This window comes from Pinus tabuliformis, chromosome 3_1 (assembly GCF_031772625.1).
Source record: "Pinus tabuliformis cultivar Carrire ecotype Pingquan chromosome 3_1, CPIR1, whole genome shotgun sequence".
Lineage (NCBI taxonomy): Eukaryota > Viridiplantae > Streptophyta > Pinopsida > Pinales > Pinaceae > Pinus > Pinus tabuliformis.
Window position 1 is genome coordinate 698,503,491 of NC_142301.1, and position 16,527 is coordinate 698,520,017.

At 41.8% G+C, this 16,527-nt stretch overlaps 1 protein-coding gene across 1 annotated transcript in view; it reads right to left on the bottom strand.

Annotated features, from left to right (window-relative positions):
• Positions 1 to 2,877: 2,877 nt before the first annotated feature.
• Positions 2,878 to 16,527, bottom strand: part of LOC149189053 (kinesin-like protein KIN-5D) — a 36,836-nt gene continuing 23,186 nt past the window's right edge. Inside the window, exons 20-24 of the mRNA XM_089411751.1 lie at positions 4,217 to 4,422; positions 4,006 to 4,107; positions 3,812 to 3,921; positions 3,571 to 3,722; positions 2,878 to 3,465 (exon numbers count right to left, since the gene is read on the bottom strand). Of these exons, the coding sequence (XP_089267877.1) occupies positions 3,313 to 3,465; positions 3,571 to 3,722; positions 3,812 to 3,921; positions 4,006 to 4,107; positions 4,217 to 4,422 (723 nt within the window). The 3' untranslated portion in view covers positions 2,878 to 3,312. The remainder of the gene's footprint in view (positions 3,466 to 3,570; positions 3,723 to 3,811; positions 3,922 to 4,005; positions 4,108 to 4,216; positions 4,423 to 16,527) is intronic.

Consider the following 16,527-nt stretch of genomic DNA (forward strand, 5'->3'; position numbering starts at 1 on the left):
ATAGATTAGTTTTAGACGAACATATCTTTTGATCTGAATGTTGAATCAAGCCAAACCTTATATCATTGGGAAGGTCTTGACGAGATGAACGCAATGGCATTATCCATTTTAAGTTTTGAGGAAGTAAAAAAAGGTCAAAAATATAGACCCCGTCATTTCCATAGCTAGACCTTGAAGATTGGGTAAACATAGTAACTACCTCCTTCTGATCTTAGTGAGGATTGGGGTTAGTAGGGGTTATGTTACACCTCCACATAACCCCAAAGTTATTTAACACCCCATATGAGTTGGAAAGTGGAGGATTAAGCAAAGGAGGCAAGCATTGCACTCTTCAACCTTGCCATTGAGAAGAAGACACCAATGTAGGGTAAGCAATGACTCAACATCGATTGGTGCTATAGATTGATTATGTTTGGAGCCACCTATCTTGAGGGCTTTGGCAACAAGTTCCTTCGAGACAACAATTGACTTGGTGTTGTGAGCATTCTTACATTCCACTTGAATCCAACACCATAGTTGTCATCACTCTTTACAGGCCCATTCTAAGTTTGAGTTTTAGGAGGAGCAATTATCGTCACCAGAGCATGCTAAACTATTAAAGCACCATGAGAAGTTTTATGGTCTAAACTTCGGCAACAAGAGCATGTATCTAGCAACTTTATATAGCTAACTAGTTGCTTCATCATCTCTAGCCCCAACCTGAATAAAGACAAAACCCTTGAGACCTTTTGCAAGGCTGACACATATAAAAATGTTTTCCTAAGGTTTGGCATTTAGAAAACTTGTGGGCTCATGGTAGATCAAATCACTAAATTGTGCAAAAATATGCTCTAAGAATGGCCAAATTTGCACTAGAAGGCCAAGAAACTCAAGCTAAATTGGGCAAGAAAGTTGGGATTTTGCCAAAAAAAAAACTTCTTCCCATAGGAAGAGGATGTCATAGACATAGGCTTTCTCAGGAATATGCATATATAACCTTTAACCCATATTATGATTAATAAATTCAATCATGTTTGAAATTTCTCACATTTACATTAAAAAATAAAAAATTTGAGCTTGTTCTACTAGTGAAAATGGGAAGTTGTAAAAGTTCCCACTATTATTCTAGTCTTCTTAGTGACATTCTTGTTGTCAATACGGTAGCACTACTAAAAGTAGCACAAGCAAGTGGAAAGATGTTCAAGTCTCCCTAGTGGCATTCTTGTTGTCAATAAGATAGCACTACCAAAGCTAGGACGAGCAAGTGGAATGTTTGAGCCAGCTTTGGTAGTGCTACCATATTGACTATATATATATATATATATAGATAGAGAGAGAGAGAGAGAGAGAGACCCTATTATGGAGCAAGAACATATGGATTTCTAGACAAAATGATGATAACCATCTGAAATTACTAGAACACTTGAACATTTTTTACTTATTTGTCTTGAAAAGAGTCTAGAAAGAACTAAAGTTACTAGATATTAAAAACAAAAGCTTGAGGCAGGTTCAACTCACAAAAATTTACTCAAGGTACATAGATAGCAAGCAATTATAGATAGACACATTAGTTTTAACCTTTGGCCTACACTTGTTTGGCTAAATCCTCAATCAAATTAGTAGCATATACGAAGTGTCTTTCCCTACGAAGCCTGAAATTTGTCAATGTGTAAAGCCATGTAAAGCCTTCCTTTTAGTGCGGTACATTGTTTATATAACTCCTTTGGGTAACTCCTCGATCTTGGCCTATGAAGATTGAAAATTGTCAATGTGTAAAGCCTTATTTTTACTGCAATGCATTGTCTATATGTGTAAAGCCTTCTTTTTACCGCAATACATTGTCTATATAACTCCTTTAGATAAGTCTTCGGTCAAATTAGTAGCATAGACAAAGTACAAAGTGTCTTGTCCTCTGAAGCTTGAAGTTTGTTTAACGTGTAAAGCATGCTTCGCACTGCCTATATAGCTCCCTTGGCCTTGGAAATTGTTCTAAATGTTGGATTTTATTAACAATAGTTCAAAGAATGACATAATGTCATTGAGTAGTTTCCCAAGCTAATATACTTCAACGAATTAACAACATAAATCCCAGTAGAGGTAACTTGGAGAAATTCAATTTTGAAGTCGCTCCTGTCCACGCGAGAACCTGTTGATTATCATGCCATTTCTTAAACTTTGTTGTGACTTCAACCCAATTTGCAGATATTTATGCTCCTCGTACATTAAAATTGAAAACGATCTTAATAATATGAAAGCGATCTTGAAATCTTTGGCCAGGGGTGGAGGACTAGAGACTAACAAGGTTATGAGCAATAATGTGAACTTAATAAGCATCATAACAATATTTTGCCCATCTTTGCAACACTATGATCACCTTTCCTTGGGAAACATTTAATGATTATCATTTTGTAGTCATCATCTTTCCTTGGTAAATATATTCAGAAGCCAGTCTGAGGAAATTATCAACACTAATGATGGTTCATTCTTAGTATTATATGTCGAAGGAAAATGTAAATTTTACACCCTTTACAATTGCACAAAATTGTCATGAACACAATCTCAACACCCTAAAGTGCCAGCAATACTCTGCAAACGGGAGCCTGCAGCAGTCATTCTTTACTCATCTGATTTCTAATACAACGTAATCTCAACAACTTCCCTATAAAAAAAATGGTGTAGAGCTGCAAGGATGTTTGCAACATTTGCAAAAAATCAAGCATTACACATTGCACACCGCCTGAGAACTATACACAATATTATAAATATTAAATTCTCATACAGTCCCCTAAGTTCCTCACTATTGAATATATTATACCTGTAGGCAGAACTATGGATTTCAAAGAGTCGAAAAGCCATAAAAGGATACACTTTAATCCGTGTTCTGATGTATGGAGGAAATTCACAACTCAAAAAAATGCAGTGATTTCTGCATCTGACATAGAACACAATAACAATAAATACAAGTAGGACTTGCATTGTTAAATAGTCCAGTCATGGACATGCTTACACCTTTGATGACTTTGAATGGGGAACCAAATGTTTGTTCCTTCCTATCTGTAAGAGGAGGACTAACGTTTAAAACAGGCAAAGACCTGAAGGACCCAATTCATAATTGTTTGATGCTACACATCTCTGTTTCCTGTGCCTGTGTATGCTGTACATAATTTACAGAACCAAACAATCCCGACCCAACCCAATGCTAGTTTTGAATAACTCCTATCAAAAAAATTGTAGTATTACTACTAAAAGAATATGCAATTAATTTTTGGCTATAGGAGGTATTATGGAGTCTCTCAAGGATGAAATTTTAGACACTATGAGATGCTTTATCTCTCAATTTCCTTGTTTTGATCGATTTTCTAATTTGATATCCTGGAATATTTGCAATAATTCATCGAAGGGAGGAGTTCGTAACTGCTCTATAGAAGCCATGGTTGGTAGACTGATAGGCCTTCTCCTTGGTGTTGTACAAGAAGGCGCATCTTCCTGGTTATCAAAAATCCAGATTTCAAGAGTCAAGTAAGGCACATGAAATTTCACTTTCACTACCAACTTAGATTGATGTTTGGAAAGGAAAAGGTGTGCTCTCACCATGTATTCCTCTTGTAGATATTTTTCTGCTTGGTTGGTTGTCTCTACCACCTTGCCATAGTGACTCCTTTGTAGCTCTATAAATTCATTGGTGCAAGGGGTTATTATGGAGTGTATATTTATGCAGACATCATGATCGAGTTTCAGTGAACCTGCAACATGAGTATGATAATTTAGATGTGCGTCAATATATAGGTAGTGCTGAATTAAATCAATTTGAATCTGAGGTGTAAGAAGTTACTGTCAATGGATGACAACAAGCTGTCATTTCCAGTCTTAACAGCTTCATTGGTGGAAGCTGCAGCCTGCGTAAAGCTAGCCAGAAGAAGCTGATTTGCCTCAGTGCCACTCCTGCACAAAAAAAGATAAGTCAAACTACTGATGTGTAAAAACCCTGTGCGGATGTGATACTTGAGGGATAAATATATTGCATACTTGATGATAGAACCAATAGCTTCAACATTGCTCCTCTCAAGTTTCTGTAGTGAATCTTGTGTACCTCTCCACTGTACTCCAGCAGCAGTCGCTTTCATCATACTGTATGAGAAAGTAGTAATTGAGATAAAAATGCAAAGAACGATAGCTAAAATTCACTTTGAGTATAAGTTAGATGATGAATCAATGGCTTTCACAAGCAAGTCCTTACCATTCCTGAAGAATTTCTTCCATACAACTGTGCCCTGTTGCCAATGATGTTGTATCCTCCACATAGAGATTTTCAGCTTGCTTCATGTATAACTTCCACTGGTTTTGAATATCAGATGCATCATGCCGCATACTCAACATCCCATGTTGCAACTCATGTGTTTTATTGACAGCATTTTCACGCAGATTTTGCACTGCAGACTGTACCTGAAGAAAAAATAAACCATATACAACACAATCAAACCAAAAATTAACAATATTGTCAAGTCTAATTAAACACTGTGAAATGGGGCCAACACTACAATTTTGTTATAGTAATAAATGATAATATTATTGTGTATTTAAAATACAATGTCATATGTTTTGAAGATGATGTGTGGCATGCTGAGCTTTTCCAGAATCCCTTGCAGAGATTCAAAATTTCTGAGAAGTTATTCAATAACAAAGGATGATAAAGGGAAGAATTTGAACAGGTAAAGAGTTAAAACAACAGAAAAAATAGAAACTATTAAGGGACCAACGTTTAGATGTGGCACCATTTCTTAGAATTGAAACAAGGTCATACCAAGCTTCTTGTGTTCAGTAACGAGTCAGTTACACAAATTTTGCAGCCACAATAGCAGAAGCGACATTGAAAACCCAATTTGAGACAGATGTTTGTTGCGTTAAGCAATGAGTCAGTTTTACAAATTTTAAAGCCCTAATAGCAAAAGTGACAATGAAAATTCAATGTGTGTGTGAGAGAGAGAGAGCGCGCCAAAACTCATTCTAAATGTTGTAAAAATATAAAAATATAAACAAAAATGCTCGTTCACTGCTTAAGCAAGACCAAGTTAGCTTTCTAAAAGTGACAAAATCATATGAAAAGTAACATTGATGTTGTAAGAAGTGTTTTTCGTGGCATCGATGAGAGACACTGATCACATTGTAAATATCTCCTCTTAGTTGGCATGTAAAATAAATAGTTCCCATGCCCAGTTCTGTGGCAATTTGCATGTGTCCTCTTGTATTTCTGTTCATACCTACAAATGAAAAGTGTACAAAGTGAGTTAATAGTGGCATATTGTCGTCCTTGTAATCTACATTTCAGTCTGCTACTTCTCCCAGCCTCATCTCAGTTTGCTAATCATAGTGATTCAGTCAGGGACAAATACTTGCACTTGTATGCTAGCATCATTCAGTACTCAGCAGTTTGGGAGGACACCCCCCTGGGTGACCTTAATGTCCACACGAGCTCTCTACATTCCTCTCCATGACTAATCAGATGATGTGTTCAGCATTCAGGAGATAGATCCAGATTTAATGGGACTTCAGTGTTCACTAGATGTCTAACAATGCTTGGAGCCCATTATAGCTTATGGTAAAGCACCTACTAGAGCTTGGTAAATCTCATGAGCTACTAATCCTGAATGGCCTCCCCTGGTTTCCAGACTCTCACTTCTTCATTTGCCTACCTCGTGGTGGAGGTGCAAGTGTAGCTGATTATGTCATATCTAGCCACAACTTACGCCCCAGTATTCATCATTTCTCAGTAAATCCAATCCCCTTAGCTGCCCATGCTCATCTCTCCTTCTCCCTTTGAGTCAATCCCTCCCTTCGCCAACCCCTCTATCACCCCAAGCCCACCTCAGACTAGTATCTTTTTTTATGAGGGGGACCCTAGGTCATTCACTTCCCACCTCCACCAAATGCTTCCTTCCGAGTCCTAGTTCCCTTCACTTTAGTCTGCCTCTATCAAGTACAATAGCCTCTCATCTATCATTTGGAAAGCCACCCTCCATAACCCCACTCCACCCAATTAACCTCCCCTTCCTCAAAACCCATTTCTTGCACCATGAACTAATGGTATGACAAGGAATGTAAGGCTTTCCACAACTCTCCCGTCCTACCCCGACCTTAAGAAGTCCTGTTGTCACCTCCTCTACAACAAGAAATGGCTCTTCATTCCATAGAGGAGACAAGCATTAGGTGCTTCCCTCATCCCTTTTGCCTAAAACTTTTGGTGCAGCATCTCCCCCTGCCATTTTCCTCTCCTCCTTGATCTTGATCCAAGATCCATGTTCTCACATCCCCCCACTATCTATGAGGTCCCTAAGCAATCCTTAAATCACGTTACCTCTCTCCCCCTACCTGCAATTTATTTTCATATCAATACATCCAAGAGGAAATTTGGGTGATGAATACCAACAAAGCCATGGATGAGGAGGGTTTCCAAGTGGAGTTCTTCAAACATGACCTTCAAGCTCTGGATAATCAGTTGGTTGATCTATTCAACCATGTTGTCCATACATATTTCCCATACTTGGTCACATCACACTATCAACTCAATACACAAATCGGGTTCTATTACTAATCCCAATATTTACCAAATGATCTTAGTTGGCCAAACATTTTCAAAGCTCTATGCTACAACCCTTCATATGAAGCTTCCTAAAGAGCTTGAGTGGAGACATCTTAGAACAAGAGGACAGGCAAGATTCCAACGGTCAACCTGCACACCAAACCATTGAACAAATTTTACACTCCAAGCCAACTCAAGAAGTGCGACATCACATTTCGAAAGTCTATTGCTGCTTTGTAGATTTCCTTAAAGCTTTTAACCATGTCCCCAATGAGGCTCTATGCTAGAGGCTCAAAGACATTAGCATTTGCAAGACCCTATTGACCACCATTATGCACATATACAAGTCAGTCCTCAGTCGTCTCTGCATATCCCATAGGGTGTCAAATTTTATTTGTACTACCATTGGGGTCAAGCAAGGATGCCCATATCCACAACCTTGTTTAGGATCTACATTGATGAGTTGGAATCCTCCTTACATGTGCATATCTAAGATGGTGATGGGTGCCTTCTCCACCAGTTTTTGATATCTATCCTACTTTTCATTGAATATGTGATCGTCTTAGCTTCATCTCTAGATGGATTACACAGAAAGATAGATGTTTCAACCTTTTTCTATGACCTTTTCAAGTTAATTGTCGACTTGGGTAAAACCAATGTTATGATCTTCAATGGGATGTAGAAGGTCCTCTCATATGATCATTTTTTTCGAAGGGGAGGAGATTGAGATCAAAAACACCTACACCTACGTGGGGGTGAAATTCTCATTAGCAAACTTTAGTCTAAGACATGCCCTTTAACCCCATGTCAATAGGGTTATGGATCCTTATCCCTTCTCGAACAATGTTGTTGACGGCATTTTAAAGAAATATTGTCCAAGATGGCTCTCATGAACACCCTTATTTGACCCACAGTTCTATACGGTTCAAAGGCTTAGGGGCCTTATTTACTAGAGTTTGATTGGGCCTTAGTCGAGAGAGTGCAAACTTTTCTCCTTCATTGCATCATTAGATGCAAACAAATAGCCCCTCAAGACATCATCCATGTAGAATTTGGGGCCCATCATCCTACTCCGACTCTTCCTCCTTGTAGCGCAGCCTTGAATTTTAGACAAGTTAGATCCAATGAACCATGATATGCTTGTATTGTTATTATTTTTTGTATTTTCATCCTAGGTCCATCCATATTGTACACCTTTCTCCCAAACTAACTTCCCATTCATAGAGCTTAGTTTTTCAAGGTTTAGATTGTATCCATACTTTGTTTTCTATCTCTTGCCTTTTATAGGAGTTGTTTTAACACTCCCACTTTGTATTAACATCATTCTACTCAACGATCCCATTGACCTACTTTAATGATCATCTATTAAACATTAAAAAAATTATTCTTATCTGATTACCTCTCCATTCTCTACTCTACTCATATCAAATTGGTAATAGAGCCTAACAAGCGCTTTTCTTGGGCATGTATTCCTTGTGTTTAGTCCCTAGTACACCCTACTACATGAGCTCTCTCATGTGGCACAAGTATTTTTTCCTTCTTTCCTATGCACACCCTACAACCTCAACCTCACCAATGCACTAGCCACCTTTATGCGGCTTACTAATTGTTGATTTTTGTGTAGCTTGGGAGGTATTCCAAGCCCTAGGGTTCAGGGATTGGAGGGAAAAGCACCACAAGTAGGCTTGTGGGCTTGGAACCCAAGCATGGAGTTTTGCACCCATCGGAATTTGGGCCAAAACTATGATGAATTTGAGCATGAGAAAATGTGAGGTGATAGAGATTGGCGTGTTGATTCCAACGCTTTGAAAATCACCCAAATCGGAGCTCTAGAACTTGAGTCATGAATTTTTCAAGTCAATGTTGGGTTTTGCACATGATGGTCTAGGTAGGTTTGATGATAATAAGCCTTAAGACAGTTGTACAAAGCCCTAGATGACGTTTTGATAAAGCCCCTTCTATGTGTATATATAGGAGGTGAGAGGAGGTTATTTCCTCATCGATTTGGAGAAGACATAAGAAGGAGAACTCGCATTTTGGAGAGGAGATCCTTTGTTCAAGCCGCAGGTTAGTAGGCACCTCAGCGAAGGAGAAAAGGCTAGGTCTGTAGCCTTTTCGTAACTGTTTTGAGGGCTAGACAACCATGCAGGAGGGCCGAGTTGTGTAAGGGAGATATGGGCTACTTGTGACGAGTTTGAGGGCTGTCTTCTTGTGATCTAGGGCAACAGCTGCTACAGCAAGAGACCGAGGCCTGTTCTGAAGTAATCAGAGGGCTGGTTGGAGAGTTTTGGGGCTAGGAATTGGCCTTAAGGACAGCATGTTGGAGCAGCAGGCTTAGAAGGAAAGGCCACAGCTGTAGGAGGCCTTAGGAGCTGATTGCAGGGGCCTAACAAGGACTGTTAGGAATCCCTAACCAGTTAGCCAAGGTGACAGCAGTCACATCAGTCCAAAAGTGAAGAAAGGAGGAGAAATACATTGTTGAAGGCCACAGCAAGAAGGATAGGCCAGTGAAGGCGTCGAGGACAGTTTGAGGTCAAACTCAGGTAACCTAGAGCTGGAAGATACCTTGCTGGAGGGCCACATTGATGAGGGACTGTTCTGGGCAAGGGACGCAACAAATTCATCCTAAAACAGGCTGAGAAGGAGACCTCCTGTGATGACTAGGCTGCAGGCCTGTAGGTGGTGTTTTGAGGGTTAAAACAGCCCTAACAAGGAGCTGTAGTTGCCTCCTCACACAGCAAGGTCGCCTAGCATGTAAAGGAGTGGAGACTGTATCAATTGAAGTGTCTTTTGGGCAAGAAGGTTGGGCTGCTGTAGGTTACCAAAACACTGCCCATGAACAACAGAACAAAGGTATGTATTTTCTCCATTGATGCCTTGTATTGGGTCATAGTTTGTGATCACTATTGGATTGGTTATGGTGCAGCCTGTGGAAGCCAAGAAGGGAGGGCTGACATGGAGGTCAGCAGCCCTAACCAGTGGACCCTTTCCACAGTCAAGATTGGTGCCTAGATTTGTGCAATAGCTCCTCTATTGCAGAGCAAAGGGCAGATATGGAGAAGTCTGTGGACAGTCGTGTTTAAGGGTTTCCTAGGTGTGAGGATGCCCTAACTAGGTGCAGATGCTACAGCGTGGACTTGGTCACTCGTGGACTGTTGGAGGGCAGCGTGAGAGTGGACCAAGTGTGGACGTGATTGGGCACTTATGGTCTGCTGGAGGACAGTGTGATAGTGTCCAAGTTGGATCCCGGTGAGCAACACCTTGATGGACAAAGGTAGTTACGAGAGAGGTAGTTGTTGAGCTCAAGGGTTGACGAACCAGAGGAACAGTTTGGGGAGCCCAAGACTTGTGTGTGGAGAAGGACTTCTATAGTAGATGATGGGCAGTCCTCCTAGCCCATGTTCATTGTGGGAGATGGACATCTTGCAGTGATAGGTGGCAGCCCTTAGTGCCCTATTTTAGGTTTTCATCAGAGCAGCGTAGGAAGACCATAGTGGGCTTAAGTCCCTGAGTAGCTGAGGAGCAACAGTGGGCAGATTGAGAGTTGTTCACAAGTGGATCTGTGAACAACTTGATAGGAGTCTCAATGTGTTGTGGCCTTGATGGATAGCCGAGATTCAATGGTCAGATGGACTTGGAGCATTGATAGAGGGAGGAGCTACAGATTGGGAGCCGAAGGGTTGGGCAAGTATAGGGTACAACCGAGAGGAGCTGAAAGAGCGCGCTACATTAGCCAGATGGTCAGAGTATCTTGTTGAGGGCAGATTGGTTGTCGATGTACTGACACAAAGCCCCCGTTTTGTATCTTGTACTAGTGGATGTATGAGGGCCATTATCCCTGGTATGGGACTTTTGTATTATATGTTGTTTAATATAACGAAGTTGGGTTGAAAAATGTAAAAGTTGTCTATATTCTGTGCATGTGTGCTTTACTGTTGTTTATATTCCGTTGTGCAAAGTAGTATTGTTGAGATTCTTGGTTTGGTAGCGCCAAAGATTTTAAGATTCTATCCTAGACCCAAGATCATGGAAATTCAACATGGTATCAAAGCGTATCTGAGCTACTTTGAGGGATAGTGATTCAAAGTGTGCACAGCAAAGCAACTCAAAGGGAGTTGTTCGTGCCTAGATCATGGAGCAGAGGGTTCAGCTGAAGACATGGAGATGTGGTCTTGACTAGCTTGGTAGCGAGATTGGCTGGGAGTTCTGGTGGATTGCGGTAGGCCTAGTGAACAATAATGTGTTGTAGGGCAAATTGTTGATCATGGACTTTCGTTGACTTGTCATGGATGGTTGGGACAGCTCTAGGGTTTCTTTGGCATGCACGAGATCAGGTTGATCGAGATGGATTCATGTGATGGACTGGACATTGGCAAGCCTATAGGTGGTGTTTTGAGAATTAAAACAACCCTAAAAAGGAGTTGTAGGTGGCTCCTCACGTAGCAAGGTCACCTAGCATGTAAAGGAGTGGAGACTACATCAATTTAAGTGTGTTTTGCGCAAGAAGGTTGGGTTGTTGTAGGTTACAGTGGGTGCCTTAAGCAGTGACCAAAACACTGCCCATGAACAACAGAATAGAGGTATGTATTTTCTCCATTGATGCCTTGTATTGGGTCATAGTTTGTGATCAGTATTGGATCGGTTAGAGTGCAGCCTGTGGAAGCCAAGAAGGGAGGGTTGACATGGAGGTTAGAAGCCCTAACCAGTGGGCAGTTTCCACAGTGAATATTGGTGCCTAGATTTGTGCAATAGCTCTTATATTGCAGAGCAAAGGGCAGATATGGAGAAGTTTGTGGGAAACCGTGTGTAAGGGTCTCCTAGGTGTGAGGATGCCCTAACTAGGTGCAGATGCTACAGCGTGGACTTAGTCACTCGTGGACTATTTGAGGGCAGCGTGAGAGTGGACCAAGTGTGGACGTGATTAAGCACTTATGGTCTATTGGAGGACAGTGTGACAGTGTCCAAGATGGAGCCCAGTGAGCAACACCTTGATGGACAAAGGTAGTTGCGAGAGAGGCAGTTGTTGAGCTCAAGGGTTGACAAACCAGAGGAGCAATTTGGGGAGCCTGAGACTTGTGTGTGGAGAAGGACTTCTACAGCAGATGATGGGCAGTGCTCCTAGCCCGTGTTCATTGTGGGAAATGGACATCTTGCAGTGATAGGGGATAGCCCTCCATGCCCTATGTTGGTCTCCATCGGAGCAACGCAAGGAGACCATAGTGGGTTGAAGTCCCTGAGTAGCTAAGGAGCAGCACTGGCAAATTGAGAGTTGTTCACAAGTGGATCTGTGAACAACTTGACATGAGTCTCAATGTGTTGTGGCCTTGATGGACTAAGGCACAACTAGAGAGAAGATTGGATAGCCAAGATTAAGTGGCCAGATGGACTTGGAGCATTAATAGAGGCAGAAGTTGTAGATCGGGAACCGAAGGACCAGACAGGTACAGGGTACGACCGAGTGGACTGAGAGAGCGCACTACATCAGCGAGATGGCCAGAGTATCTTGTTGAGGGCAGATTGGTTGTCGATGTACTGACACCAAGCCCCAGTTTTGTATCTTATACTAGTGGATGTATGAGGGCCATTATCCCTGGTACGGGAGCTCTAGACAATTGTATTATATTTTGTTTAACATAACGAAGTTGGGTTAAAAAATGTAAAATGTGCTGATTTCTATTAGCATCGGATGTGCTCTAGGCTCAAGATTTTGCAAGGAAGTTAGGGCACATGCATTCCACAATACCCAGGAATCGTTTTGGGAAATTCCACCCGAAGAAGGTTTAATTAGAATTATTAATTATTTTTAATGGATGCCTAAGTCTAAACTTAGGAAATTAAAAAAATTAAAGTGTATTAATTAAAATTGGGTGTGAATCTTCTAGATAAAGATGAGGATCAAGTCAAGGTGATCTGAGCCATTGATTTGAATCTAATATGGGTCGTTGATTGATCAACAAGAAGATTATAAGAAGAGGCTTGATGGGCATTTGGAAACACACATCGAGTAAGATCAAGAGATCGATTTCTCAAGAGAGCAACGCAGCAATTGCGAGAGAAGTCATCGAGGAGATTTCTTGCAGTGAGAGGCAGGGATAGTTTTCGGGTTGGAGAGTTTCCTAATCAGGGATACATTTCAGAGGAGGTAGAGAGAGATCCAGAAAAGGCAACGTCGTTGGGCAGTGTAAAGCCACCCTGAGGCAGCGCAGAGGACTTGAGGGGATTCGTAAATTTGTTGAGCAGCAGATCAGATGCAGTGTTAGGCACTGGGGTGTGAAACCAAACGGCCAGAGGATAGAGCATCCAGCCAACAGATAGGATCAACCAGAGGGAGTGACGCAGCCCCTATCAGCTGTGACGCGGAGCAACGCAATGACTACACAGAGATTGCGCAGAGGCAGCTTGGGGCTAGCCATTCAGTGGTTGGATCAATGTCGAATAGCCAGTGATAGTGTGAGGTATTTCTCACTAATTTCTCTGCCAATCAAATTCTCTGTATCAAATAGCCAATAAGGCATCCAAATATTATATTCAGAAACTACTGCATAATAATTAAAACCGCAATTGCTACACCGGTTGAGGTATTTCTCGCTAATTTCTCTGCCAATCAAATTCTCTGTATCAGATAGCCAATAAGGCATCCAAATATTATATTCAGAAACTACTGCATAATAATTAAAACCGCAATTGCTACACCGGTTTTCCAACATTGGGTTTTTTCGGGGACATTGTCCAAAAACAACGGTGTCAATTATGTGTGTTATTTCCTTCTTGCTCAATACTTTTTTCTGCAGTATTTTATGTTGTCACGGCTGCAGTAGATTTTATTTCGATGTTTACTGTGTAACACTGTAAATAACTTGATTCAGAAATTAACAAGTAGGAGAAATATAATCAATTGATGCAATAGGGAATCGGGTAATCAATTATAAACATTGTATCAGAGCATAGGTGAAGCAGGAAAGCAAAGCCAAAAGAGCCCAACGCTGAGTTGAAGAGGGAGATCGAAGCGCTGCGTAGGCAGCAGATCGAATCCCCAGAAAAATTGCGCAGTCCAATGCCAAGAGGGCAAGATTCTCAAGGAAAAATCTCCCTCTGAGTGAGTTGACAGAGAGAGATTTTCCAGATAGGGATTTGTCAACAACAGAGGGAGCCAGCAACAGCTTCAAAGAAGCGTAGCCTTCAAGTGGGGAAAGAAGAAGACACACTGAGGGAATTTCCTTCTCAGAGGACTTCTAGCCAAGAAGTCCGAATTTTCCAAGCAGAGAAGCAGTAGTTGTGTGCGGGATTTCTCACTCCATAAGGGAGTGTGAATAGCTAGGCAACAGCTATGCCGAGGAGAAGAGGGAGCAGTTCAAATTTTTTAGGAGAAATGGTAGCAACAGGATTGAGAGATCAAGATCGGTTGGATGGAGCCTCCAACTATGTAATCTGGAAGGCTAAGATCTCTTACGTTCTAGATAAGCATGATCTCAAGATGTATGTCAATAGTGTGGTAGTTGTGCCCGTCGATGCAGATCCACTCAAGAAGTACAAGGCTGAGATGGCAAAGACTAAGAGGATCATTCTCGACGGGGTTCGAGATCATGTAGTATCCCATATAGCCGGCAAGGATACTGCCCGACAGATGTGGGAAGCCTTAGCTACGCTATACGAAGGATCTTCCGAGCAGCAGAAGATGTACTTAGAAGAGAAGTTGAGATGCATGAGGATGCAGAAGGGGAGCGAATAGACCCCTTCCTTAAGGGGCTTCAGAAAGTCCAGAATCAGTTGGCTTCAGTAGGGTCAAGGCCCCAACCTACAGAGTTTGTTCGATTAGCGTTGAATAGTGTTTCTGAAGATTGGCAAGTGTTTGTCCAGAGCATCCTGGGCAGAGAACACCTGCCAAATTGGGAACATGTATGGGCTGATCTACAGTAGGAGGAGATGAGGTGTGACCTCGTGAAGGCCACAATGAGTGGTAATAGTAGTAGTGGGACGAAGTTCGTGACAAAAGAGGAGGACGTTGCCCTTACATCAAAGGGGCAACAGAAGCAGCACAGGAGGAAAAAGGACATTTCAAAGATCAAGTGCTTCAGGTGTGGCGAGATGGGTCACTACAACACTCAATGTCCTCTCAGAAAGAGGGACAAGGAGGAGAAGCAGGATCAGCAAGCTGCATCTGCTGATATTGATAGGCTTTCCTCTAGGTTGGAGGAAGAGTTTGCCATGATTGTCGAGATGCCTCCAGGGGTGAGGTGGGGTGATCTAGAGTTGTAGCCTCAAAGAGCTACAGGATGGGCAGGATCCTTGAGGAGTCCACCTCTTGGATCAAGACCTTGCTACGGGAGCCCATAGTCAGCAGTAGCAGGATGGACCAGTGTCACATACCAGAGTGACAGATGAAATGGCTAGTAGCAGTCAAACACTCAGCAGCACAGAGCTAGTGTTGGCAGCAATACATTTGGCACTGAGCAAAGTCAGCAATAGCGCAAAAGCTTCACTGACAGCGCAGAGTCTATCAACAGTCAGAACTCGAACAACAAATGCATCATACTGAACACAGTTAGTTCAGTATTATGGATGTTTTTTCGTTGCAGATGTTGCAGTTGCAGCAACAGCAAATGGAGAGAGGGTCGCAGTGCAGATGCAATAGTTGAGAGAAATTCAGCAGGGTCAGCAGCAGCACAGAGGCAGCGCATACCAAAATTGCACAGTAGTTGGTGGGCAGTAGAGCCAGACATCAGCAGCACAACAAGAGGTGTTGCAGAGTCACGGTGATGCTTCAATTGGTTGCAGCACTAAAGCACATTCCTCGCTAACAGGAAGTGTTGATTTTTGGTAGCATCAGATGTGCTCTAGCCTCAAGATTTTGCAGGGAAGCTAGGACACATGCATTCCACCATACCCAGAAATCTTTTTAGGAAATTCCACCCGGAGGAGGTTTAATTAAAAATTATTAATTTTTTTAATGGCTGCCTAAGTCTAAACTTAGAAAATTTAAAAATTAAAGTGTATTAATTAAATTGGGTGTGAATCTTCTAGAGAAACACAAGGATCAAGTCAAGATGATCTGAGTCATTGATTAGAATCTAATCTGGGTCGTTGATTGATCAACGAGAAGATTATAAAAAGAAGCTTTATGGGCATTTGGAAACACACATCGAGTGAGATCAAGAGATCGATTTCTCAAGAGAGCAGCGCAGTAGTTGTAGGAGAAGTCATCGGGGAGATTTCTTGCAATGAGGGACAGGGATAGTTTTCCGGTTGCAGAGTTTCCTGATACAGAGATACAATTCATAGGAGGTAGAGAGAGATCTAGAAGAGACAGCGTAGAGCCATGCTGGGCAGCATGAAGCCACGTTGAGGCAGCGCAAAGGCCTTGAGTGGATTCGTAAATTTGTTGAGGAGCAGATCAGATCCAGTGTCAGGAAACGGAGTGTGAGACCAGAGGGCCAAAGGATAGAGCATCCAGTGAGCAGATAGATCAGCCAGAGGGAGTGACGCAGTCCCTATCAGCTATGATGCAGAGCATCGCAGTGACTGCGTAGAGGAAGCTTGGGGCTAGCCATTCAATGGTTGGATCAAATGGTGAATCGCTAGTGATAGTGTGAGGTATTTCTCACTAATTTCTCTGCCAGTCACATTCTGTATCGGATACCTAGTAAGGCATCCAAAGATTGTGTTCAGAAACTACTACATAATAATTAAAACCCTCAGTTGTTGCACTGGTTTCCCCACATTGGGTTTTTTCGGGGACATTGTGCAAAAACAACGGTGTCAATTGTGTGTGTGTTATTTCCTTCTTGCTCAGTACTTGTTTCCGTGGTATTTTATGTTGTGAAGGCTGCAGTAGATTTTATTTCAATGTTTACTGTGTAACATCGTAAATAACTTGATTCAAGAATTAACAAGTAGGAGAAATTTAATCAGTTGTTGCAATAGGGAATAGGGTAATCGATTTTACACAAAAAGTTGTCTATATTCTGGGCATG